The sequence below is a fragment of the Sapajus apella genome, unplaced genomic scaffold, assembly GCF_009761245.1.
Source record: "Sapajus apella isolate SASKATOON/1434 unplaced genomic scaffold, GSC_monkey_1.0 scaffold4, whole genome shotgun sequence".
NCBI classification, from domain to species: Eukaryota; Metazoa; Chordata; class Mammalia; order Primates; family Cebidae; genus Sapajus; species Sapajus apella.
In genome coordinates, this window is record NW_022436944.1 from 51,812,012 (window position 1) to 51,839,107 (window position 27,096).

At 45.7% G+C, this 27,096-nt stretch overlaps 1 protein-coding gene across 4 annotated transcripts in view; it reads left to right on the plus strand.

Annotated features, from left to right (window-relative positions):
- The first annotated feature begins 1,842 nt into the window (after window positions 1-1,842).
- GPD1L (glycerol-3-phosphate dehydrogenase 1 like) overlaps window positions 1,843-27,096 on the plus strand; it is a 57,699-nt gene continuing 32,445 nt past the window's right edge. The window contains exons 1-2 of one of the 4 annotated variants that reach the window (XM_032268520.1): window positions 1,843-2,092; window positions 21,815-21,992. In XM_032268520.1, the coding sequence (XP_032124411.1) occupies window positions 2,046-2,092; window positions 21,815-21,992 (225 nt within the window). In that variant the 5' untranslated portion in view covers window positions 1,843-2,045. Of the gene's footprint in view, window positions 2,093-19,257; window positions 19,391-21,431; window positions 21,699-21,814; window positions 21,993-27,096 lie in introns of those variants that run through there. The other 3 variants (XM_032268537.1, XM_032268526.1, XM_032268533.1) reach the window with 3 other exon arrangements.

The following is a 27,096-nucleotide window of genomic DNA, read 5'->3' on the forward strand; positions in this document are numbered from 1 at the left end:
CAGCAAAGAGGAGCTACCTGATTCTCCTTGCCTGGTGCCCGACAGATAAACATCCTTCTTTCTCCCTCTGCAAACTTTGGTGTGGGTGTTTGGCCTTACCGTTCCAGGTGAAGGGACCCTAGTTCAGTTAGATAACATAAATATTTGCACTGTATGTATACTACCCAAGTACATGACTTCACTATTCAATTTGACAAATACATTTTGTTACACAAATACAGATGAATAAAGCTTAACTAGTCCATCTTTCCCATTATCCCTGCATGTATCTTTGCATTAGTGCAAATAATTGAGAACAAACCATTGGTGGAGGGATGGAAAGACTGCTTTGGCTCACTCCCTTTAAGTATTTCCTTAAGTAAATATCATAAGTAACACAAATGCATATTTGACACAATGTAGAGAACAAAGCAAAAATAACAGTTAATTCTCTGAGCACCAAACTAATAGGCTTAGTATTTTTGTAGGGACTAGAGTATTTGTTTCTTTAGCCAGAATCCACTGATATTTTAGTGTTTTGGTTCTCAGTCGTGGCTTCCTTTTGCAATCGCCTCTTGAACTTTAAAAAATTCCACTCCAGCCTGAGCAACAGAGCGAGACTGTCTCAAAAAATATAAATAAATAAATATTCTGATGCCTGCATGCCATGCTGGGACATTCTGATGTAACTGGTCTGCAATGGAGCCTGGGCATGGGGATTCTTTTAAAGCCCTGGTGACTCTAATATGCAGCAGAGTTTGAGAACCCCTTTGTCCTACTCTGACAGTGTCTAGCACAGTGCCTGGCAGAGACTGATGCTCAGAATGAACAAACTGAGGTTCTATTTGTCAAGGAGGAGGAGAGCAGTGTGTTAATCACAAATGCAAATAAACCATAAGCAAGTGTGAGTCAGGCCCTGGACAAAGACAGTAGTCAGGCAATTCCTGCCAAGTAAGTGTGCAAAGGTGACACCCACTTAGTGCAAGTTGTTATTGTTTACCTTTTTTTCCTTTATTTTTATGTATTTATTTTTTGTTGAGACAGGGTCTCATTGTCCCTCATTCTGGAGTGCAGTGGCCCTGTCATGGCTCACTGCAGCGTCAACCTCCTGGCACAAGCAATTCTCCCGCCTCAGCCTCCTGAGTAGCTAGGACTACAGGTGTGTGCTACCATGCTTGGCTAATTTTTAAACTTTTTGTGCAGGGGTGGGGGGTGGGGTGGGATGTGAGGGTGTGGGGGTGAGGGATTTCATTATATTGCCCAGGCTGGTCTCGAACTCCTGGGCTCAAGCGATCTTCCTGCCTTGGCCTCCAAAAGTGCTGAGATTACAGTCGAGAGCCACCGCACCTGGCCAAGTTTCCATCTTGACTAACTAGAAAAGGTGTCATCCTTGAAATGCAGGTACTGTTCAGCCAAATTCCAAAGCCCTCTGAAGATCCAAGTTCACTAAGAAGTTCAGAGGTGCCAGGCTGAGTCTGGTTTGTGCAAATGAGGCAGAGGATGACAAGCCAGGGTGGGCACTTCGAGCTTTGGCCCAAGTCTGGTCGGCTTGAGAGTCAACCTAGGAGCCTCTCTCTGCTCCAAATGGCAGGGTGGCAGCTCTTCCCGTGTAGGGAACAAGCGTGTAGGGGGCACCACGGCGAGCTGGTCTGGGCTGCTCCACCCTTGAGGATAGAGTGCAGCCTCCACCAGGAACCAGGGGCGCGAGTCGCTGCTCAGTGGCCTTGGCCTGCACGTGGCGCGGCGGGAGCAGCTGTCTAAGGGCGCGCAGCGCCAGGGGGTGAGGACTACATGTCCCGACGTGCCTCGGGCAGGGTGGGGCGGTGCCGGAGCCGGGCGGGGAGGCCGGCCAGGGCCAGGCGTGCGCAGTGGTTCTTGGGAGTGGCGGAGCGGGTCCTGCCCGGCTGTCAGCTGTGGCCCCCGGCGCCGGGCGGGGGTGGCCGCGACCATTGGCGGAGAGGCGCACGGGGCGGGGCCGGCCCCAGCCGCTGCGGGCAAGGCTGAGCAGGCGAAGGTGGGCAGCCGGCCAGGGAAGCACGGTCCGGGCGGCTACATTCGGCCTGGCCATGGCAGCGGCGCCCCTGAAAGTGTGCATCGTGGGCTCGGGGAACTGGTGAGCGGCGGCGGGTTGGAGGCGAGGACTCCGCCTCCAGGAAGCGCCTCTCCCGGGCGGTGAGGGCTGCGCGCCCCATGCCGCGGCGTGGGCACCGGGCGCTGCGCGCAGGGAGGCGGGGTGGGCGACCTCGCTGCGGGGCTGGACACCGCGCGCCCAAGGAGGCCGCACCGGGGCACTCGCTTGGGAGGTGCAGGGCCCGCGTGCGCGCGGGGGACAGCGCGGAGAGTGGACAGCCCGCGCACGCGGGCACCTGTCTGCGCCCTCGTTACTGAGCGCACCGAAGCCACCTGCTTGCCACGCCCGGGTGTTTTGCACCCTCATCCTGAGGGCGCACTCCGTTCTCCACGGCGGATCTCCTGGGTCAAGGAATTGGAAGAGGCTCGAGCATTCTTACTGCAGTTTCGGTGTTGAGGAAACCGAGGCGGAGAGGGCTAAAGGGCTCTTGCTGCCCAGGTCACGGGCGGGGCAGGCTGTGTCCTTCAAGGCGCCCGTCTCGCCCCCGCTTCTGATAGGTCCACTATCTTAGGCGCGTCGTATCAGGAAGAAAATCCAGGTTTCAACAGGCCGCGCCCCCTGAGGCGTTGAGAATTCTTCGCTGCTAAGATGTTTGCGAAGCGTTGGTCTCCTTGGGGCCTTATTTGACTTGAGCATTTTGTAAAGCACTTTAGAAATGTCAGTTCTTCTAGCACCCTTAATCAAACCTACGTCGTGGGTGTGGGGGTGTGAAGGGGAAAGAAAGCAAAGTGTAGCATCTGGTGTTTCCAAGCCTGTTTTCATTGCTGTACACTCTTTTCGCCACATTGGAGGGACTGGTGGACAATAGTTAAGAGCGATGATGCCCTTTCGGTGCTCCCGATCATCGGTTTTTCTGTGGTGTGACAGGCATCAGAAGTGCTGCAGCAGTTGGTCCTGCGTAGTTGGTCTTAGTTTTGCTCTTTCACGACTTGGCCCAGAAAGTACTTATTGGAAGAAACCTTACCTGGCTCTTCACTTTTCCATCCCAGCAAGACCAGTGGTCTCTGTCTATCCCTCTATTGCTGGCCTGTATCATGGCATTATAAGGATTTATTTGATTATCTGTCTCCAGCATTTGAGAATGGCATCTACCCTAGTGCCTGGCATATGCCAAGTCAATACTAAGACTTAGTTGCCCAGGCTGGAGTGCAGTGGCGTGATCTTGGCTCACTGTAACCTCCACCTTCCTGAGCCCAGCGATTCTTGTGCCTCATCCACCTGAGGCCTCATCTCGTGCCTCATCCACCTGATTCTTGTGCCTCATCCACCCCGCCTCTACAAAAAAATAAAAATTAGTCGGGCATGGTGGCACATGCCTGTGGTCCCAGCTACTTGGGGGGCTAAGGCATGAGAATCACCTAAGGCTGGGAGGCAGAGGTTGCAGTGAGCCAAAATCGGATCCACCATTGCATTCTAGTCTTATGTGAAGGGAGTGAGACCCTGTCTCAAAAGAACAAAACAAAATAAAAAATTAAAAAAAAACAACAACAGGCCAGGCACAATGGTTCATGCCTGTAATCCCAGTACTTTGGGAGTCTGAGGTGGGCAGATTACAAGGTCAAGAGTTCAAGACCATCCTGGTCAACATGGCAAAACCCTGTCTCTACTAAAAATACAAAAATTAGCTGGGCATGGTGGTACCCACCTGTAATCTCAACTACTCAGGAGGCTGAGGGAGGAGAATCGCTTGAATCCTGGAGGCAGAGGTTGCAGGGAGCTGAGATTGCCCCACTGCACTCCAACCTGGCAACAGAGCAAGACCCCATCTCAACAAAACAAAACAAAACAAAAAAACCCAAAGAGTGCCAAAAACAGTGAAACATCTCCCATCCACATTTATTCCCCCTAAATACCTCCTGGAGGAAAACCAGTGTTATTAATTTCCTCTGTCATTTCTGGAGGAAGTCTATGCAAGCGAATGCTTACATATATTCCTTTCCCCCTCTACCCTACAAATACTAGGGTATTGCTTACTTTTCTGTAAGCTGCATTTTTCAGTCAACAACAGTGTTCTGCACAACATTTAATGGAGTTGGTACCTTGCTGCTGCTTGGCTTTGCCAGTTTTAATCTCAAGGTCGCTTGAATGCAATACCAGCTTCCCTATTGGCCATGCCATTTGAAAGGCACCCAATTAGCGCATGATTTTTTAACATTAGTTTTCTATTCTGTGACATTCCACAGATAACAGCCCCTCTTCCTAATTTACAAGGTGCAGGAGAAGTAGCACAGCTCGGCCATGCTGGATCTGGGCCTGCAGCAAGAGTAGTGAAGTGAACCTCCTGCCCCCTCTGCTGGGATTTGGCTGCCTGCCCTTGGCTTCTTCATTCTGATGTACTTGACTGTTTCCTTGGCCCACTCCAGCCCAGGGAAATGGAGAAGAACTTGGCCAGTGACACTGAAGCAGAGCAATTGAGAAATGGTTTGGGCTGGCTGCCTGGCTTCATTAACTGTGGGATCAGATGGGAACAGTTGGCTTCTCTGCCACTGCCTTGGGTACAGAGATACTCCAGTCCTAGAGAGAGGATCACGACCTCCCCAGGGGGATTCAGGAACTCAGGAACTGCAAATAACATGGAGAAGTCCCAGAGGGGTGTTCAGCTCTGGTCAGTAGACGTTTGAGTGCTGCCCGGTGTAGACACTGTGGTCTAACCAGATGCAGACAGCTGGACACGGTCCCTGCCCTTGAACAACTTACCTTCAGGAACAAGATCAGTAAGGGGTGGAAGGTAAGACCAAAGGAAATGCCAAGTGGAATGGAATAACTGCTCTGTTACATTTTAAATAGTGTTTCTCTTCTTTTCTTTTTCTTTTTCTTTTTCTTTTTTTTTTTTTTTTTTTGAGACAGAGTCTTACTCTTGTCGCCCAGGCTGGAGTGCAATGACACCATCTTGGCTCACTGCAACCTCTACCTCCTGGGTTCAAGTGATTCTCCTGCCTCAGTCTCCTGAGTAGCTAGGATTACAGGTGCCTTGCCACCACACCAGGCTAATCTTATTTGTAGTTTTAGTAGAGATGGAGTCTCACCATGTTGGCCAGGCTCATCTCAAACTCCTGACCTCAGGTGAGCCACCTGCCTCGGCCTCCCAAAGTGCTGGGATTGCATGCGTGAGCCACCACCCCGGCCTTAAATTTTGTTTTTTAAAGTGTGGTCCAAAGACTACCCATGTCAGAATTAACACTGAAACTAGACTTGCTTAATCACATCTCCTGAGAATGAGATGTTTTTTTTCTTAAGGAACTTTAGCCTTTTGCCAATTTTAATATGGATCACCAAGAGGTAGACCTACCCTTCCAGATCTGGTTCTACCTCAGGAATGTTAAGTTGCTTAAGCAATATTTATACTTGGAACTTTAAGGCAGTTTAGCCTGCTTGTGTAAATAATGGTATTTGTCACATATAAGCTCATAGCTAAAAGGTAGCCAGAACTGTCACATGGAGAGCCTCTCCCAAAACTGTCATCAGTTGCAATACAGTTACCAGAATATTAAATCTAGCTGGCTTGCCAGGGAGCTTCAGCCAGGAAGAACCTGGGCAGGAAAGTAAACGTGTTGTATAACATGCCCTTGTCCTGTCCTTTGGTGAACCTCATTTTCTGTAAACAGATCAGAGAGAGGAGGCCAGAGGAGGGGCCCTCATGCATTCAGCTGAGCCTTGCTGCGCTGCCCACTGCCTCGGGTGCAGGGAGGGACTTCCTAACCTGCATGACTTTTCCTGGCCTTGTGACTTTGACTTGGACAAACAATAAAAGCTTTTTAGATTCCTTCAAAGATGAAACAGTTTCTTTTTTTTTATTTTCTTTCTTTTTTGTTGTTGTTGTTATTGTTGAGATAAGAGTCAGCTCTGTCACCCAGGCTGGAGTGCAATGGTGCCATCTTAGCTCAGTGCAACCTCCATCGCCTGGGTTCAAGCGATTCTCATGCCTCACCCTCCTGAGTAGCTGGGATTACAGGCAGGCACCACCACCCCTGGGTAATTTTTGTATTTTTAGTAGAGACGGGGTTTTGCTATGTTGGCCAGGCTGGTCTTGTACTCCTGGCATCAAGTGATCTGCCTGCCTTGGCCTCCCAAACTGCTGGGATTACAGGCATATGTTGAGAAATGTTACGTTTATGAATATAGATGTTGAGAAATGTTAAGTTTATGAATATTGATGAATACTGAGTGTATGATAGAATATATTGTTTGCTAGGAAGAATGATGGCAAGGAAAACCTAGCTGACTGCCTCCCTCAAGTAGAAAACTACTTGGGGTATTCCAAAGTGGCAGGACAATGTAAATATCATACACCAGATAAAACAATTCTTTGAGATAGCTGACCCTGCCCCTGTAGCTCCCTCGTGGAGAATACCTTTTGGCTTGTTTGTAATCAGTGGTAAGTGGACAGTAGCTGCCTACTTGGTATGTTTTTGTGTTATGAGAAAATACAGAACACCTGTTTGTTAATCACCTGTTCAGAGAAAATAAATACCTGGATCAGAATCTGCTCGGGGCCTTCAGCCTGGAATGCTGTCAGCGCCGAGGCTATCGGTTCGGAAGGCTGCTGGCCCTCTGGGTAGACCCGCTTTGCTGTTTTATCTGGGTGTCTGCTTCTCATCTTCTTCAGCGCCGCCTGGATAGGGGTCTCTCTGGCAGAGCTGGTACTTGGTAGGCGTGAGCCACTGCGCCTGGCCCAAAGTTTCTTTCTTTTGACCAACACCTTGGGTAGATCGCCCAGACAGTTGAAAATACAGTTCTAGAGTTAAAACTTCAGGACTGTATTTACAGGCAAACACCTGCGATAGGAAGCATATGTTCAGAAACACATCCTAAATTTCCTTTGGAGGCGGGGTAGTGCAGGGGTATAAGAAAGAGCTTGGGAATCTGACTGCCTAGGTTTCTGCCTGGGTCCGCCACTTGGCGGCTCTGAGGCCTTGGGAAAAGTGCTCCTAAGAGTCATATATTGCTGCCTGCTGTCTGGGATTATGGTGAGGATTAAGTGAAATATTCTGGGAGTGCATGGTGACTGGCACGAAATAAATGACAGTTGCTGTTATTAGTTTCATCAACCTGGATCAGAGCTGTCATTAAGTCACAAAATGGACTGGGTTGGGGTTTGGCCAAGGGGTAGAGAGGCAGAAGATGGGAGAGAAGGCAGGAGATGAGCAGAGTGGCTGATAGGCAGCTGGAGGAGTATCCTTGGGAGTTGCCTGTCTCTTGCCCTTGTTTTCACATCACCCCACAGCCTGATGTTTTCTCTGATACCGAAGGTCAGGGAGAGCTTTGGCCCACTTTGCACTGATGACCGAAGCTGGACCTGTGACTGTCTTTTTTTTTTTGGTTGGGTGCAGGATCCTGGCTGTTCATCCGCCCTGGGCTCCCTTTTGTCTGTGCTACTCAGTTTCCATTGTGATGCTCACCACACACAGAGCTCAGAGACGATTTGAGTCACTATAAGTTAGCTCCTTTATAGTCAGAAATAATCCTTCCCTGAGGACAGGCGCTCTGACACACTTCTGCCTTGGAAGTTGGAGTGCGAGTTGATGGGATGGACTGGAGGTGAACTGGGAAGAGAGTGAGAGTTCTCTCGTGGACTAAGACGAGAAAGTTTGTACAGTTTTTTTAAAAGTAATATTTAATCACTTGCTTCCTTCATCTCCCTACCTGCTCAGTGTACAAATCATGAGTGTGGCCGGGTGCAGTGGCTCATGCCTGTAATCTCAACACTTTGGGAGGCTGAGGTGGAAGAATCATTTGAGCCCCATAGTTTGAGGTGAAGCCTGAGAAACATAGGAAGACCCTGTCTCTAAATTTAAAAAATTTAGAAATTTAATAAAATATAAATATAAATAAAATAAAAATCATGGCCAGGCACAGCGGCTCGTACCTGTAATCCCAACACTTTGGGAGGCTGAGGCAGTTGGATTGCTTGAACCTAGGAGTTCGAGACCAGCCTAGACAACACAGTGAGACCCTATTTCTACAAAATATACAAAAATTAGCTGGGCATGAAGGCATGCACCTGTAGTCCCACCCACTTGGGACGCTAAGGCAGGAGAATCCCTTGAGCCCAGGAGGCAAAGGTTGCAGTGAGCCAAGATGGTGCCTTTGCACTCCAGCCTGGGCAACAAGAGTAAGAGTCCAACCCAAAACAAATAAATGAAAAGAAACATAATTTAAAATGTAACAGAGCAGTTGCTCCATTCCGCTTGGCATTTCTTCAAAAACTGATAATAATATAAGAATGACTACTATTCTAGGAATGAGTTGAGCGCTCTTGGTTTCTTATCTTAACCTTTCATTTCTTAACCCTCGCCTCTTCCGTCCTTCTTCCATTCCACATCCGTCTCTCCCTTAGGAGGGATAAGTACAATAATTGATCATTTTCTGTGTGTCAGGTACATGTGTTATTTATTTAAACAGTATAACAGGCCTGCAGAGTACTATTATCATCCCTATGTTAGATGACGTGACTGAGATTTAGAGAAAACTTGCTTAGGTCAACAGGTAACAAGGTGGACTAGAAACCCAGATCCTTTTAACCCCAAAGAACATGTTTCTGTAAATTCTTACCATTTTCAGTGTGAAGCATACTTTACATGAGGACAAACACCATTTTCATAAAAATGTTGAATATCCTCCCAACAAAAGTCCAATTTATATTCCCCTTCTGAGAAATAAAATGGAAACAAGGCCTTAAAAATCATCTTAGTTTCCCACCAAAGTAGTCATCCCTTCTCCTGTAGATATGACAGACGATTATAGTTTACTATTTTCAAGGCAATTGATCTTAAAATTAATTAGCAGATTGTTAGAAAAATCTTACCTTTTTTTTCTTCTTTGTATATGAAGAAAAATCTTAGAAAAATCTAAGCTAAAGATCTCTCACCTCCAACTTTTACCTGTTAATCCCAGAGCAACACCTGGGTGAGCCTACTCAGAATCTAAGTCATGTCCCTTTGGTTAGAAAAGTTACATGTCTCCTAAATCTTGTCTCTGGCAAGCCAAGTAGCATCCCCAAGTCTCTCAGTGGTTGCAGGTGGACAGTGGTTTCTGGGGTCCTCACCATCTGTGTCACCCTTCTCATTTCCCTTTCCTCTTCCCCAACTTGGTGATGTCAGGAACTAAGTTCATTGTGCCAGAAGTGAACTGGGCTCCTGTGAGGCTATGCTGGTGACACTTTGTAGGTATTCTGCTTTGAGGTCCAGTCTCTTCCGCAGTTGGAAGAAAACTGAGTCAGTCATCTCTCGCTGCCTAACAGTCTACTCGCAAGCTTAGTGGCTTCAGACAGCAATCATGTATTAGCTCATGATTCTGGGGTTCAGCAATTTGGGCTGACTAGCCCGGGCAGATTTTCTGCTCATCTAGCCTGGGCTCACTCGTATGGCTGTGGTTGGCTGGTGGGTCGGTTGGATACTCTTACCCCACCTTTTTGTCGTTGTTGTTTTGTTGTTGTCTTTTGAAAGTCTGACTCTGTCACCCACGCTGGAGTGCAGTAGTGTGATCCCAACTCATTGTAGCCTCAGTCTCCCAGGCTCAAGCAGTCCTTCCACCTTAGCTTTCCAAGGAGCTGGGACAAGAGGTGCACACCACCATGCCTGGCTAATTTTCAAATTTCTTCATAGAGGTGGGGTCTCACTATGTTGCCCAGGCTAATTTTGAACACCTGGGCTCAAGTGGTCCTCCTGCCTTGGCCTCCCAAAGTACTAGGATTACAGGCATGGGCCACTGCGCCCAGCCTGGCTGGGACTCTTGGTACTAGAGGACCTCCTTCACGTCTGGCAGTGGGCAGGCTTCAGCCAGCATGACAGGAGTGACCAGCCCACATGTCTCTCATCCTTCAGCAGGCTAGCTCAGGCTTCTCCACGTGGTGGTTGGGCTCTAACAAGAGTAAGAGAAGGCAAACCTTCATGAGCTTAATAGTCACTCTTCAAGCTGTAGCACAAATCAGGCCAGATGCTTTTCTAGTCCATGTGTTCAGGAGATTCATAGTTTCCTAAATCTGTGGCTTTAAATTTTTTGACTTGCAACTAACTGACATACAATTTTATATTATGATGGAGGATACTTCATATTCAACCAGAGACGAATGTTTCACAGTAGCAAATGTTGCTGTGGGTGATTAACTGTGATCTTTTCTCCTTGTATTTATTTTATCCCTGCATAATCTTCAGTTTGAGAAACGCTGTCCTAGATAGTAAAACAGGTTCTCCTTCTTATCATTACAGTCAGAGTGGTTCTGCGGATGTACATGTATGTCCTGAGAAAACTCTACCCTCAGCGTTTGAATTTTCTCTACCTGGTTCTTCCAGCGCTGAAGAAAGGAAGTGGTTTTCATGGGTCATAGGCAATCAAGAACCAAAGGATTTGTGTTTCTCCAGTCCTGGAGGAGACCTCTAACCTGATAGCCCTAACACTGGCTATCTGGACAGAAATATTCCCAAGATGAAATCAGTAATTCATGTGGCTACCTCACCTTGATGGAAATGGCTCCAAGCATCTAAACCCCTTTTGTGTAGGTTGAACTTTTTTTTTTTTTTTTTTTGAGATGGAGTTTGTCACCCAGGCTGGAGTACAGTGACGCTATCTCGGATCATTGCAACCTCCACCTCCCAGGTTCATGTGATTCTCCTGCCTCAGCCTACCAAGTAGCTGGGACTACAGGTGCATGCCACCACGCCTGGCTAATTTTTTATATTTTTAGTAGAGATGGAATTTCACCATGTTAGCCAGAATGGTCTTGATCTCCTGACCTTATGATCTGTCCACCTTGGCCTCCCGAAGTGCCAGGATTACAGGCGTGAGCCACTGTACCTGGCCAGGTTGCACTTTTATAACTTGGGTTTCTTGAGCAGATCCACCTAGTGATGGGAAGTGCCTTGTATAGACTCTGCTCCATGGTTCTCCACCATGTGGGTTGTCTGTTGCGATTCTGCATGTGCAAATACTTTGACAACTGTAAAATGTCATATAAATGTTAGAAATTATTATGGATAAATTTGCATTATCACATATAATTAAGTGACCATGCATTCACATTTGCCTTGGACTGTGGTTTATACTTGTCCCAGTCTCATTTCAGAGCATTCTCAAAAGGATCTTATTTTAAACAATAAATCTTATGGTAACCTGCTAAACTGAACTCTGTTTAAGTAACATGATTCTGATCCTCACAATCAGGACCAGCAATGATGGCGGATAGATTTCATCTCAAGCGCTGACTCTAGTTGATTGATGGTGGCTGCCTAGAGTTTTGTGTTAAGAAGCGTTCTGGGGAGGAGAGTAGCTTTGGCAGGAAGGGGTGCTGTGACCTATGATAGCAAGCTGGGGTAGGGATTGGGGTGGGGACTGACAGCATCTAGCTTGGACTGATTTACTACTACCAATTTTACTGCTGCTCATATTTAAATGTACTACAACTTGGACTAGTTACTTCTACCAAAGTAGAACCCATCTGTGAGGCCTTGCCTGGCATAGCCAGCTCATGCTCGGCTTTGGCCCACAGCTGCACAAATGTTAGATTCAGTGGTAAGGACTATCCCTGTTGACCCCTCAAGCACTTTATGTGTTACCCCTGTTAATCCTTACAGTATGAAGTACTGTATTGTCATCATCCTTACTCTATAATGAGTCTGAGCTTACAGAAGTTATGTAATATGTTCTAAGTGACACAGATACTATGCAGTGGAGTGGTTGAAGTTCTCTGCCTTCCTGCCCCCTTGAAATGTGGTTATTGGGACTAAATTTAAATGTTAACTAATTAAAATGTAAACACTTTTTGTAGCTACATATGCAGCGGGGCTCTACATCCTTATTTTCTCCTTGCTTTTTCATTTAACTGTGTCTTGAAGCCCTTTCCATATCTATACATAAAGAACGTCTTCATTATTTTTCATACTTGTATAATATGCCTGGTGTAGATATGCTTTCATCTAATCAGTTTCCTCTTGATGGATATTCTGAGTTCTGCAGTGAATAGCCTTAATCTCAACCATCTGCATATATGTTGGTAGAAGCCAGGGCTACTAACAATACACAAGAAATAGTTTAGTCATGATTTCTTACGTCATATTTCACTTTGTAATAAGCAAAGAAGACGGAGAGTGACATTCCAGCTGTAGAGGGCCTAGAAATATGAGCAGAAAGGCGGTTTGTTTGTTCTGGATTACCCAGCATGTCTAGTGTAGGGCTCAGGTTTGAAAGCTGAGATTTTGTGTCATTGAGACTCTGGCGGATGTTTGCAGGTGATTTTCAGTGGTTCTTATTATCCAGGAATGAGGGCAGGGGTGTACAGTCTTCAGTTATTGTGTCAACAGAGACCCCATGCCACTTGGCTGTCAGAATGTGCACTACGTGGTTCTTTCCATTATCCATAGATGGACCTGCAGAATACGTTTATCTGAAAAGGTTGGGGCAGGATGTAGAATATGCTTGTTTGAAGCACCAAAGACAGTTTGGTTTTCTGCCATCCTTGCTTAAGAGTGGTGGTCTTTAAAGGCAATTTGAGACTGTGACGGAGGCATTCTCCAGGACCCTGTGGGTGTTCTCCTGAGTGCCCAGGTAGGTTCTCCTGCTACCTGTGTCTTTGATTCTGATCTGAATTAATCACTGGTCATTCCTCCCTTCCTCCATTCACTCAGATGAACATTATTCCCAGGGTATGTGGGGTTGATAGCAGGGCTGGCCCGGTCATGGATAGCTGTTTTACTACAGGCTAATTGAGGTGTGGTCTGTCCCAAACTGCTCATACTTGGCTGCTCTGAAAACATATTGAAATAAGTATCGACTAAAATGAGACTGCGGGGACATCTGTGGATTTCAGTTACCTCCATAGTTTCTGTTTTCTGGTTGGCTAACAGGCCTTGGGACTTGCTGAAACTTGTCTGCTTTGGATTTGGGGTCTGTTAAAATATCTAAATGGGAATGATTTATAATCAGAATAAAAAAAACAAATAATACATGTCTGTTTGGGAAAATTTGGAAAAGATAGGCAAGTATGAAGAACACGATAACATTTGCTTGTAACCTTACCAACAAGAATGTGATGTATTCATGCAACAAATGTTTCTTGTGCATCTACGATATCAACACGCGAATTTCAACATGCATGTGAATCTCTTGGGGACTGTGTTACAGAGCAGGTCCTGATTCAGCAGGTCTGGGGTGGGGCCTGAGGTTCAGCATTTCCAGCAAGTTCCCAGGGACGTTTTCACTGCTGGTCCACAAACTACACTTTTAATAGGATCTGACCATAGGCTGGGTCTTATGCTAGTTCTTCTGTGTTTTCTTGCAATCGTTTTTAAAGGTGTTTGTGTTTTTTTTAATTGTGACAAAACACACGTAACGTAAAATTTACCGTCTTAACCATTTTTTAAGCATACAGTGTAGTAGAGTTTAGAGTATTCACCTTGTTTGTATTGAAAGCAGTGAAAATGTTGACAAGAATTGGATCTCCAGAATTCATCTCGCAAACCTGAAACTCTATGTTCAGTAAGCAGCAGTTCCTCAATCCACTCTTTCCCCAGCCCCTGGAAATCACACTTTCTGCTTTCTGTCTCTATGAATTTGACTACTCTAGGCACTTCATGTAAGCAGAATTCTACATTATTTATCCTTCTGTGTCTGGCTTATTTCAATTAGCATAGTGTCCTCAAGCTTCATCCATGTTGTAACATGTGTTAGAATTTCTTTTTTAAGGCTGGATAATATCCCATTGTGTGTATAGACCACATTTTGCTTGTGTCCATCAGCTGATGGACACTTCGGTTGCTTCTACCTTTTGACAGTTGTGAATAGTGCTGCTGTGAACATGGGTGTACAAATACCTCTTTGAGACTCTGCTTTCAATTATTTGGGTATTGACCCAGAAACAGAATTGCTTGATCATGTTACCTCTATTTTTAATTTTTTGAGGAACTGCATTTGGTTTTCCACAGTGGCTGCGGTATTTTACTATTCTACCAATAGTGTAACAAGGGTCCTGATTTCTCTGCATCCTGTCGACACTCATTATTTTCTGTGTTTTTGATAGTAGCCATCTAAGTGGATCTGAGGTGGCATTGTTTATTAATTGCACACTTGCAATCATATGGTATGTACAATTTTGCAACCTGTTTTTTGTTAAATGTGACATTCTATCATAAGCATTTTCCTGTGCAGTCTGAATTTTGATAGAAAGCCTTTTCAGGCTTTCCCTTTTAAGTGAAATTGTTCATATTGATCTTTTTTCCTCTGTGGCTTCTTTCTTTGATTTTAAGTTTAGAAAGCTTCCCTATGTAGAGATGAAATAAACATTCACTAAGTTGAATGTATTTTTAAAATACTTCATTTTTACATTTGCATCTAATACTCTGGCATTTGATTGTTCTTTAAAAGCCCTTTGACAGCAAAGAATTACATAAAATGTTAACAGTGGTTCTCCCTGGGTGGCGAGATTATTCATAATTATTTTTTCATGTATTGCTTTTATGAGTGAAAAAGTACATGTTGTTTAAACCATGAAGGACCACGCTCTTGCCCACAGAACCAGCCCGGGGCAGCTCTGGAAGAGATGGGGGCATGGAGTGTGGAGAATCCAGCTCACAGTGCTTCCTGGACCTCAGCTTCCTCATGGTAACAAGAAGGATGGACTGTAGGGTCCTTTCTGGCCTCAAAGACATTCTGTCACGTTTAGGTCCAACTTGGTAATGTCAACCTAAAATAATCAAAAAGGTCAGAATCTAGTTTAAAGAGAGTTTGATTAAGTGCAAAGGTTGAAAGTGAGCCTGCCCAGAAAGCACAGATTCCAAAAACAGAAGTCAGTATTCCCAAGTGTAGAAATTTGAGATTGTTCAGACAGACAAAGTTCAGGGAAGTTTAACAGGATTTCAGCATGCTTCTCTGTAAGGCTTAAAGCGTGATTACAATGATCTGATTAGTTGAGGTGGTCTTTTGGAATGATGGGGGAGGTATATTTAACATTCCACACTGCAGATGTAACTAACCATCATTGGGTCTTGGACTGATGCTCTCTGGTCTGAGTTAGGTACAGACAACAAAGGAGGCAGTTAATCTACAACAAAGATCAGTGATTAGAAGCGACATTTACTATGAGGAAGTCGAGAACAGAGGGGAAGAGAGTGAAGCAGAATTGCAAGCATGCAATTTATACGTAATCCAGTCTCCAAGGCTTAACCTCCCCCTCAGCATAATAAATTTAGGGGTCCTGAAATTTTTATTTTTATTTAAAAACAGGTGGCCATTCCTTGGCTGAAGTAGTACATTCCCAGCCTAATTAAATCCTAGAGGTGAGAAGGCTGTGGACAGAGTGCATGCCAAAGGGTTAGGTGGGGGCGGTGGGGCGGGGGGAGGGCATTGCCAAGTTGGGACGGTAGAGCAGAAGGCTTAAAAGGGATAATATGGGTAAGGTATTTGAAATAGTGCCCGACACCTGATAGGCACCAAATCAGTGCTGTTTTTGCCCACCCTGTCCCTTCCTTGCCTCTTGCCCCCACCATGCCGTCTTCTCCACCTTCCCTCCCTCCCCTCTCTCTCCTCCCTTGGTCTCCCTGATCCTCTCCACTTCTCTTGCACTGTCTCCTCTTCTCTCCTTCCCTTTACCTCTCTCCTCTCCCTCCTTTTCCCTCCTCCCTGGACATGTTGGTTCTAGATAAAATCTGTGCCTACTGTTGATCACAGCCTGCCACCTGCTGTGACAGAGCTTTGCCCCAGGGGCCTTCCTGCTGCCTGGAAGGTACCCAGTCTCCTCCCCAGGTAAGGCCCACTAAGCCTCAGAGCTCCGCCCTGGCTACGCTTTCTCCCAGCGTTCCCTGATATCATCGCTAGGTGTCGCTGTGTTGCCTGTTTGACCACTTTGGTCGCTGTGGTACAGACTTATTTTGTGTGCTTGCTGCAACATCAGTCTCCGTTTACCACTCTCCAAGCTCCATGAGGATGGGGACTTGTCTGCTTTTCTTCCCTTGTATCCCCTGCACCCAGCATGGTGTCTGAAATTAATGGGTGCTCAATAAATATTTCCAATAAAAGATTCTAACCTACACCAGGGCAAATATAAATTAGCAGGAAGTGCAGGCTTTGGGGACACTCTGATTTAGGTTTGAACTGCTGACTGTAGATGGAAGCATGACTTAGGTAATTCATTTATGCTCTTTGGGCCTCAATTTCTTCATCTGTAAAGTGGGAATAATGTGCACCTCTCTTGTGAGCTGTAATGAAGATTAAATGAGATCTTATATCAAGTACCATCTACTCAAGTTCCTTTTAAATTTCATTTGCATGGCATTACAGGACTTGTGAATTAGTGTATATTTTAAGGCCTAAGACTTAAGATAATTCATGATTTCATGGGTAATGGAATTTTATACATCTATGTAAAGACCTAGGACTGGCCATCAGTAGACCCAAGTCCTCCAAGTTCTGCCTTAGCTAGTTATTGACATTTGCTCCGGGGGCCTGCCTTCTGCCTGGAAGGCTCCTCAACCTCCTCCCCAGGTAAGACCCACCCGGGGACCATACTGGTTGTAGGATGCGAGGTGAACATGACTGAGTCTCATGCGCCTTAATCTGCAAGATGAAGAGTTTGAGTAGGGTTAAATGCATCACACAGGCAGCACCCTTACGGCTTTGGCTCTATCTGCTTCATATCTGTGGTATTATTTGTTTGCTATTCTTTCTTCAAAAGCTTATTTATTTATTTTTTGGAGACAGGGTTGTGCGCCGTCACCCAGGCTGAAATGCGGTGGCATGATCATGGCTCAGTGCAGGCCTGACCTCCTGAGCCCAACCAATCCTCTCGCTTCAGCCTCCTGAGTAACTAGGACTACAGGTGCAGCCACATGCCCAGCTAATTTTTTATTTTTTGTAGAGACAGGATCTCACTATGTTTCCCAAGCTGGTCTCAAACTCTTGGGCTCCAGAAATGCTCCCTTCTCAGCTTCCCAATGTGCTGAGATTACAGGTGGAAGCCACTCTGTCCAGCCTAAATGTTTACTTTAAAAGACAACTTCATATCACTATAGTAAATATCACAAGTAGAAGGTAACAACAACAAAACCCAGTAGAATGAAAACAAGACAGTGTTATAAAATTCTTGCCAGATATTGCTACCTGCCAAGGCTCAGAGTCTGAGGCCTCTTCACAGTTTGTGAAGAAGGGAAATTAGCACATGCCGGAGAGATGGTAGCCACTTAATGGCACTGCAGTGAGACATTCTGCACTCGCTCAGGACCATGAGAGCTGAAAAGGGCATGCGTGATTCAGTGTCATTTGCTTTCATGTGTACCCCTGGTACCCACTTCTCACTTTGGGAAGCACTGGATTTGATCATAGACATGCGAGAAACTTTACCTGCCATCCTTTTGTAGATGGATGAGCTGAGCCAGGTGTGGAGGTGGCTGATCATGCCCTTGACCCAGCCATGTGGAGGCCTGTGCCCTAGATTCTCAAAATGCAGGAGTTGAAAGACAGACAGATAGACAGATAGCTATGCAGCAGGTGAAAAATAGGTAAGCAGGTAGACAGACATAGATATGCGGGAGAAAGAGAGAACGAGACAGAGAGCGAGAGAGAGAGACCTGTGCCTATGCTTGTGTAGTGTCACAGAACCAGCTGAGACACAGAGAGTGCCAGCAGGGTGGCCGCAGGACCCCGGCTATGACCTGTTCACATGCGAACCACCTTTGTGGACTGTAGTCAGGACTTTTATTTTAAGCTCAGTTCTAATGTATCTGTGCATGTTTTTGGGCTGGCCTTCTGCTGGCCAGTCACATTTCTTCAGAACAGGGTATGTCACTTATAAATAGACTCTGGTCCCTTCAAAACCCTCCGGCTCCTCCGAAACACTTTTCTTGCTCTCTTTGATCGACGAGAAAAATGAAGCTGCTCCTTCACATTGGCCAGAAGGGGTAACACTTGGGACAAATGCGTCTGGTACTATTCCAGAAGCACAAAGGAGTTTTGGGTGGGGGTTATACTTTTTGAGTTTTTATAAACTACACAGATAAAAGTGGACAACAGAGAACATGTTGAGTTCAGCCTGGAGATTGGGCCGGGCGCAGTGACTCATGCCTGCAATCCTAGCACTTTGGGAGGCTGAGGTGGGAGGATTGCTTGAGCCCAGGAGTTCCAGACTAGCCTGGGCAACATGGATTCTGTCTCTACAAATTTTTTTTTATTTTTTTTTTTTGAGACGGAGTTTCGCTCTTGATACCCAGGCTGGAGTGCAATGGCGTGATCTCGGCTCACCGCAACCTCCACCTCCTGGGTTCAGGCAATTCTCCTGCCTCAGCCTCCTGAGTAGCTGGGATTACAGGCACGCGCCACCATGCCCAGCTGATTTTTTGTAGTTTTAGTAGAGACGGGGTTTCACCATGTTGACCAGGATGGTCTCGATCTCTTGACCTCGTGATCCACCCGCCTCGGCCTCCCAAAGTGCTGGGATTACAGGCGTGAGCCACCGCGCCCGGCCTTACAAATTTTTTTTTTTAATTAGCTAGGCGTGGTGGCACACACCTGTAGTTCAGCTGCTCAAGAGGCCAAGGAAGGACAATTCCCTTGAGCCTGGGAGGTCAAGGCTACAGTGAGTGGTGATTGCACCAGTGCACTCCAGTCTGGGGGACAGAGCAGGACCCTGTCTCAAACAAACAGAGTATACTAAAGTGGTTAAAACAAAATGAAATATAGTGTTTTAAGGCCTGGTCCTCCTCCTCTTGACTCCCTGTCACCCTTACCAAACAAAAATTGTCATATAAATTATATAGAGAGAACAAAACTAGGCCGTAAGGTACTAGGGTTGTTTTGTTCCTCTCCATCTGTGAACTTAATTCCACAGTCCTTCCTTCAACACTGAACACCTACCCCAGGCCCCAGTCCCACCCACCACATTGCCAATCCCTGGGTGGCAAATCCAGCAGCTTGGCCAGGAATTACTTGGAGTTACCTCTAGTTGTGTCAAAGATGCTGTATTGATGCATCTATCAGCAGCCCACTCTCCCCTAGACTCAGCTGCTTAAAATAACAAGCATTTATGGTTGCTTATGAGTCTGTGGGTCAGTTGGGTGGTTCTTGGCCTGGTCGGGCTCACTCATGTGTCTACAGTTAGCTGAGTACTGGGTGGAAAGCACTGTTGCGTCTGCTCTTCCTAGCCCTGATTTTCGAAGCCTGCTTTGCTTCTCAGCGGGGGTTTGGTCTTCCTGAGCACCATCCCCGTGTCTTCTCCCTGCACCCTGGGTGGGGCTGTCTGTTACGATTCTCTCAATAGAAGGTTGAGGCTGGGAGACCTGTCACAGATCACATGGATTGCAGGTGAGTCCTCTGTGTTGCGGTCCACTGCAGTGTACCCTTCTAACCACAGCTGCTTCTGCTTTCCTCCACCTCTTACACACAGCATCGGGAATGCCTTCTAGCTGTTCATCTCTCTGAGTGGGCGGTGAGCTTTTGAGAGCAAAGAACACATTGCCTTTCCCCTGCTGTATCACCAGCATCTGGCCCAATGTCCATTATGCACAGCAGGTGTTCAGTAAATATTTGATGACTGAGATAAATGAGTGAATGGAATGTATTGGTGAAACCTGGAATGAGGCAGAATGAGGTCTTGACCCCTCAAGAGTAAAATAACTGGAATTTCCCTTATTAATTTTTATCCTGTCACTTTAAGCCCCATTGAATCCCACAGGACGTACGGACATGGTCTGGAGGGCCTAGTTCTTAACAGTCCCGATGTTTGCCTAAATTTTCCTAATGCTAGCCAGGTGTGGTGGCACGTGCCTGCAGTCCCAGCTACTCAGGAGGATGAGGTGGAAGAAGCACCTGAGGTGGGGGTGGGGCCTCGAGGCTGCAGTGAGTTGTGATCGTGCCACTGCACTCCAGCCTGGGTGACAGAGTGAGATCCTGTTTAAATAAATAAATAAATAAATATTCCCAACTCATTGCAGCAGATACTACAGGTTTGCCTCTGGTTGCAAATGTATGGCTTCCCCAAAAGGCAGCTGTAAAGGGGAAAGCAAGTGTATTCCAATAATCCTGGGGAGGGATTCCTGGTTCTGGTTTGTTTTTCCACTTGGTTTACCAGACTTAGATTCCTGATGTCTCCCAGCCCACTGTCACTTGATGCTCAGTACCCCAAAACCACACTTGTTCTCTATGACCTTGTGAAAGTCACTTGATGCCAGGGAACACTGTGAACCACAGCCTTTATCTCCCTGTGAGTACGTGAGCAGCTGTTTCCAAGATTAGAATAGCGGTGGTAGTGATGGTGGGAGATTCCTGGCCTCCTTTCTACAAAGTGTCAGTAGGAGAATTGGATTAATGGGTATTTATCTAATAACCTGTCCTGCTGGCATAGAATAAGAATTGCACAGGTACAGCTGCATAGCCTTGATATCCACAGCTATTCTTTTGTGAGGGAGGAGGGTACTAGAATTCTAATCATTGCGCAGAGCAGTGGCTCTCAGCCCTGGCTGCACATCAAGTCACCGGGAGCTTTAAAAAGTACAGATGCCTGCTCCCACCGCAGAAGTGCCAGTTTCATTGGCCTGGGGTGTGGTCTGGGATTCAGGATTTTTAAATCTCCCAGGTAACTCGTGTGCAGCCAAAGTTGAGAACCATTTATTTAGTTTATCCATTCTATCTCAGGAAAAGGACGGCAAGAATATGTTAGAATCTGTTAGAATTATTTGAATTTTTGTGGTTGTTAGAGCATGTAGGTTTATATGCTGAGATGAACCATTGGGTTAGACTAAGAGATTCATCAGGGGATGAAGATAAATGTCTCCAACATGTTCTGTTCCTTTCGTTACCACCCGCTGCTCCATCTCATCAAACTGTCTTGAGAATAATTGTGAAAAAAAGTCGCAAATGTGCTAACACTTGAATTTGCAAGATGCTCTTTACTGCATTCTCTCATTTGCTCCTCACACCAGGAAGTCGTCTAAGAAACAAGCTTTTTCTCAGTTGAAAGTCCAGAGGGGGAAGCTGACAGGCTCCGCTAAGATCAAGTGCCCACCCTGGCTCCATCAGCAGCTCCTGTGAGAGGGACACAGGTGCCTGGTCCGACCTCCTCTGCTGCAGGGACCACAGGGAGACCCGCACTGCTGTCGGGAGGACTGATATTAACAAGTCGGGGTCATTCTCGTCCCTTGTAGGAAAGCCTGTGGGAGACTGAGCCGTCACTAGAGCATGTTTGCTGAATAGAGATGCAGAGAAAAGGAGCTTGGGGGCCAGAGGCCAGCTTGGTTGTGGGGAGGAGGGAGTGTAAACTACTCAGCAACTGGGCCCTGTGCTCTCCCTTTGCTCCTCTCCTGGCATCCACTCAGGTTCTTGTCTTTCCTTTGTGATTCTGCCTTGCACCTGTTGGAGTTCATTAAGACACAGTTTATTTTACCATAGCTACATCTCAATGTCCTTTGAAGACCTTCTAGGGTCATTTTCATGCTTTCTGGTAGATTTCTCTTCTGCCTATGATGCTGTCGATAGGTTGATTCTTGCAAGTTTCCAGGGGTAGTGCTTTTTGACCTTATACCAAATTCTGGCACTTGCCCAGTCACAGGCGGTGGTACTCCATGTGGAAACAACTGTTTGAAATGGCTTGGGGCTGATACACATCACATCAGGAGTAAGCTCAGTGTTTGAATCAGAATCAAAACACAAGTCTCCTGAATTTTAATCACATGCTTTTTCTCCTCTGCCCAAGTGACTGGACTTTTTTCTTTTCCACGGTTTCTTTTGTAGGGGTTCAGCTGTTGCAAAAATAATTGGTAATAATGTCAAGAAACTTCAGAAGTTTGCCTCCACAGTCAAGATGTGGGTCTTTGAAGAAACAGTTAATGGCAGAAAACTGACAGACATCATAAATAATGACCACGAAAATGTAAAATATCTTCCTGGACACAAGCTGCCAGAAAATGTGGTAAGACTTTGGGGTGAAATGCACATTGGTTCATTCTGCAAGTTATGCTTGGCTGAGCAGCACCTGGGACTTGGACCTGGGACAGCTGCTTCCCTTTCCCCAGTTCCTTTTCCACTACCAATTGGTTGGTTGGGTTTGTTTTTCCTGACTCTGAAAATGGTTTTCTTATTAATTTGCTAAGGATGCCTTAACAAAGTGCCGGAATGGGTGCCTTAAACAACAGAAATTTATCTTTTATAATTCTGGAGGTTTTGAGTGTGAGATCAAGGTGTTGATAGGGTTGATTTCTTTGGAGGCCTCTCTCCTTGGCTTGTAGATAGATTTCTGTATTTTCTTTCTTTTTTTTTTTCTTTTAACCTCTAACGAGGATAGCAGTGTCGGCCCACACGCACCCCCCACACCCCCTGCTTAAAAAGTTCTCCCTGCTAATCTCAGAGGTTTACCATATTAAAAGAGACTCATACATTTGGACATGAGCAGAATGTCATCTAGCGAAATGGCACAAGGCAAAATATCAGCAAGGGAAAGCCCCTGTGTAATTTAGACCACCTTCGCTTAGATGTAAATTAAGGTAGAGAAGATTTCTGTATTTTCATATGGTCTTCCCTGTGATCCTGTCTCTGTCATAATCTCCTCTTATAAAGACGCAGTCGTATTGGATAAAGACCCACCCCAATGACATGTTAAGTTAATTACCTGTTTAAAGACACCATTTCCAGATATAGCCACATTCTGAGGTACAGCCCATAACAGGCTTCCTCCTGGGCATTCGAAGTGCCAGCCAGGTCTGGAGCTAACAAACTTGCCTTAGGCTGTTCATGCTCCCCAGGTAGCTCCTGATGTACCCTCTCTTAAGTACATGAGATCAGCTCGCTAGGACAGCTAATGCACTGGTCTGTAATTAAAATCAGGGTCAAGGCCTAAATTACAGAAGGAGATAGAAGAAAATGGGAAAATGTAAGACGGACAGTTTAAATTCAAGCTTAGTAGGTCTGGGAGAGAAAAATACAGGTTATTGCCTGACCTCCTTCTATTGACTTGCGGGGGAAGAAAGAAATGAGCTTGGGAGGTGAAAAGGGTGTTCCCTGCTGCCTGTCTGAGTGGAATTTATGAACTTTTTCTGTTATCAGATTCACCCCTTTGTGGCTTTCTATTATAATCTCTTTGAAAACCAGACAGTTGTGGCTGTCTGATTCCTATGGTTAACCCAGGAAGCTTATCTCCTTTGTTAATGAAATACCCTTTACTGCATATGTTCACTCACCAAACCTTATGAGCATGCACTGTTCATGCAAAGCACAGCGTTGAGTGCTGGGGACAGAAAGAGGAATAAGACAGTGTTGCTTTCCTCAAGGAACTGAGCAGGGGAGTCCGATCTCTAAATCAATAAATGTGGGGAAGTTTCAGTTACAGTGTTCGTTAGCGTCAAGCACTGTGCTAAGCAACACATACAGTCTCATTTAATCTTCTCAATAACCCTCTTAGGTTGATGCTACTGGTTTTCCTATTAGAATGATGATTTTGATTACATAGTGGAGGAAACCAAGACTCAGAGAGGCTAATGAACTTGTCCAGGATCACACAGCTAAGGGTGATGTTTCAGACTGATTCCTGGTGGACTCATCCCTGAGCATGCTGAATCTGTTGCCTTCCAGACAAGGATGACTTTCTCCTCTGGACTTGAGTGAGCCAGCATTTCCCTACAGTTATTCTTGGTACAGTTAGTGGGGGTGGAAGAACGTTTAGAGTTGTGAGCTTAGAAGTTAAGTTGTCCAAATATCTGCTGGAGAGAATAAGAGAGGCAGCTGTTTCCACCAAAATGGAAAGGCCTCGGGTCATCTCTAATCCGTTCTTGGCGCAGATCATTCTTTTGAGCTTTACCTTTCTCATTTTTATCAGAATTGGTTGCCCCTTCCCTTTGGTAAACTACATGCCTCATTGTTAAATTCCTCCCACGATGCCTGGCGCCAGTCCCTTGTGTACCTGTCTGCCTCCACCTGCCCCCAGCGTGTGACCTTGACTTCTGGTTCTTCATTCACCCACGGTCCCTAGCACAGTGCTTCTCCTATGGTGAATACCGGAGGAATGTTGGGGGAAGTGAATCTGCTGTGTAGTTCTGTGAAGCTGGAGCCTGCGCTGTGAACAGGGAGAGTGGGAGGGAAGGAATCGACACAGAGCAGCCAAGAGAGCCTGGCCCCCACACGACTGACTCCACACCCAGCCCTGGTCACTGGGTGTGGACAGAGGCAGGAGAGAAGGGAGGAAGAATTCACTCCCAGAACCCTGCTGATGTCTATTAGAGCTCTCGAACTTATTCCTCCTGTTTAAGTGGAATTTTTGACCAACATGTCCCCAGTCCCTCACCCTTCAGCCTCAGGTAATCACCTAAAAGGCCAGTTTTTAATTATTGTTTTTCTTTCCAGTTTAAGCAGGAGAGGTTTGTTGTATTTCCATCAACACTAGCTCACTGTTTATGCTGTCAGTTGTGCTGACTTCAGACTGAGCCTTTTCAGCGTGAGGCCCCCAAACTGCTGCCCATCTGACCCTTTCCCAGGTCCACTGTCATCATGTGGCCCTTCCCACATAGGAGCCTTCTGTTACAGTGACTTCACCATGTCATTGCCTGCTCACTAAAAGCTGAGCCCATCTGAGTTTGCGGTTTCCCTTTAGATCTGAATAAAAAGAATGCTCATAATTTTCTGTAGTCTGGGTGCAGTGGTTCACACCTGTAATCCCAGCACTTTGGTAGGCTGAGGCGGGAGGCTCATTTGAGGTCAGGAGTTCAAGACCAGCCTGGCCAACATGGCAAAACCTTGTCTCTATTGAAAATACAAAAATTAGCCGGGCATGGTGGCACGCACCTGTAGTCCCAGCTATACTCGGGAGGCTGTGGCAGAATTGCTGAACCCAGGAGACAGAGGTTGCAGTGAGCTAAGATTGCGCCACTGCACTCCAGCCTAGGCAACAGCAAGACTCCATCTCAAAAATAAAAAATGCTCATTATTTTCTGTAATTGCAAAATTGATTGTTGATCCTATTTTCTAGCTCTATTTCCAGAGTCTGTGTTTGGAGCTTATCGAGGTAGAGGGCTGTTTTACTTCCTGTTCCAGCTTCAGCCAGCCTGGTGTGACACCAGGATTTAGATTCCAGCGCCTCCGTGAAATACAGCTGCCATTGCCTCTCATCTTCTGCCCGCTTTTAAAAAACAGCTTCACTGAGATACAATGCACAGACCATACGATTCAGTGGCTTTTTAAATATATTTACATAGCCGTGCAGCCATCACTGTAGTACTAATCTCAACACATTTTCATCATCTTGAAATCTTGTACTCTTTCGTAGTCACCTCCTGTTTTCCCCAATTGTCCTGCAGATCTACGTAACCACTAACCTACCTGCTGTCTCTATAGATTTACCTATTCCCAATAGTTCATATAAATTGCATCTTAAATGTTTGGTCTTCTGTGACTGGCTTCTTTCACTCCACATAATGTTGTCAGGCTTCATCCACGTTGTAGCACATATTCGTTCCTTTTTATGGCTGGATACTAATACTATCCTGTTGGATGGATGTCCCACATTTTCTTTACCCATTCATAGGTGTACGGTCATTTGAGTTGCTTCCACTCTTTGGGTATTATGAATAATACCTTTATGTACAATGTGAACCTTTATATACAACATTTTGTGTGAACATATGTTTTCAGTTATTTCATGTGTATACCTATGCGTGGATATACCTTTTTTTTTTTTTTTTTTTTTTTTTGAGATGGAGTCTTGCTCTGTTGCTCAGGCTGGAATGCAATGATGTAATCTCGGCTCACTGCAATCTCCGCCTCCTGGGTTCCAGCGATTCTCCTGCCTCAGCCTCGAGGGTAGCTGGGGCTACAGGTGCATGCCACCGGCGAATTTTGAATTTTTAGCAGAGATGGGGTTTCACCATGTTGGCCAGGCTGGTCTTAAACTCCTGACCTCAGGTGATCCATCCGCCTTGGCCTCCCAAAGTGCTGGGATTATAGGCGTGAGCCACCTTCCCAGCCAGATATAATTTCTGAGGAACTGCCAGACTGTTTTACAAAGTGGCTGTACCATTTTGCATTCCTATCCATAGTGTATAAAGGTTCCATTTTCTTCACCAGCACTTGCTGTTATCTGACTTTTTAATCCTAGTGGGAATCTAATTCATGGTTTGCTTTTCAATTGCCTGATGGCTAACCACTTGAGCATCTTGTGCTTATTGTCATTTGTATATCTTTGGAGAAATGTGTATTTAAATCCTTTGTCCATTTAAAAAATGGATTGTCTTTTTATTATTGAGTTATACAGATTCTTTATATAGTCTAAATACAGGTCTCCTTTCTCCACAAGTGTTTCCTCATGTTCTGTGGATTTTCTTTTTACTTGCTTTATGGTATCCTTTGAAGCATAGACGTTTTTAATGATGAAGTCCAGTGTTTACCTTTTGACTCTCCTGCTAAATCTTTGATTATAGTTTCTTGCATAGGTCTGTATTCACTAATGTCTCCTCAAAAATAATGCCAGGCATTATCTGTGGTCTGAATAAATGCCAAGGATAGTAGAAGTGGTGAGGAGGAACAAACCAGGATGAAGAGTTTTGTTTCAGGGCTTTAGGTGGTATCACATGGGAAATAAGGTTAGGGCAAGACTTTTTAAAAATAAAGCATTTACATTTGGGTACTAGGGGTGGGGTAATATCTACTAATTTTTGCTGAACGCCTTCTTAAAATTGAAATATTAGTTCAGTGGGAAGCCTCAGTGTTAACTCCTCCCTGGGTTTAACTCTTTGATTTCATTAGATGAGTAGTTTTCCCTGGTGATCTTCAAATTTTAGTGTTCTTCAGATCACTGGAAGAGCTTCCCAGGGATATGTGGGCCCGCTCCTATAGTTTCCGATTCAGTAGGTTTCAGGCAAGGTCCCTGTATGTGCATTTCTCATAAGTTCCCAGGTAGTGGGGATGCGGCTGGTTCAGGAGCCACGCTTTGGGAATCATGGGTGTACATAATAAATTGATGTTATTGGTGGTGTACTGGGGAATACAGGCGGTGGATAGCTGTTTTTCCAGAAGCAGCCTTACTTACCAAC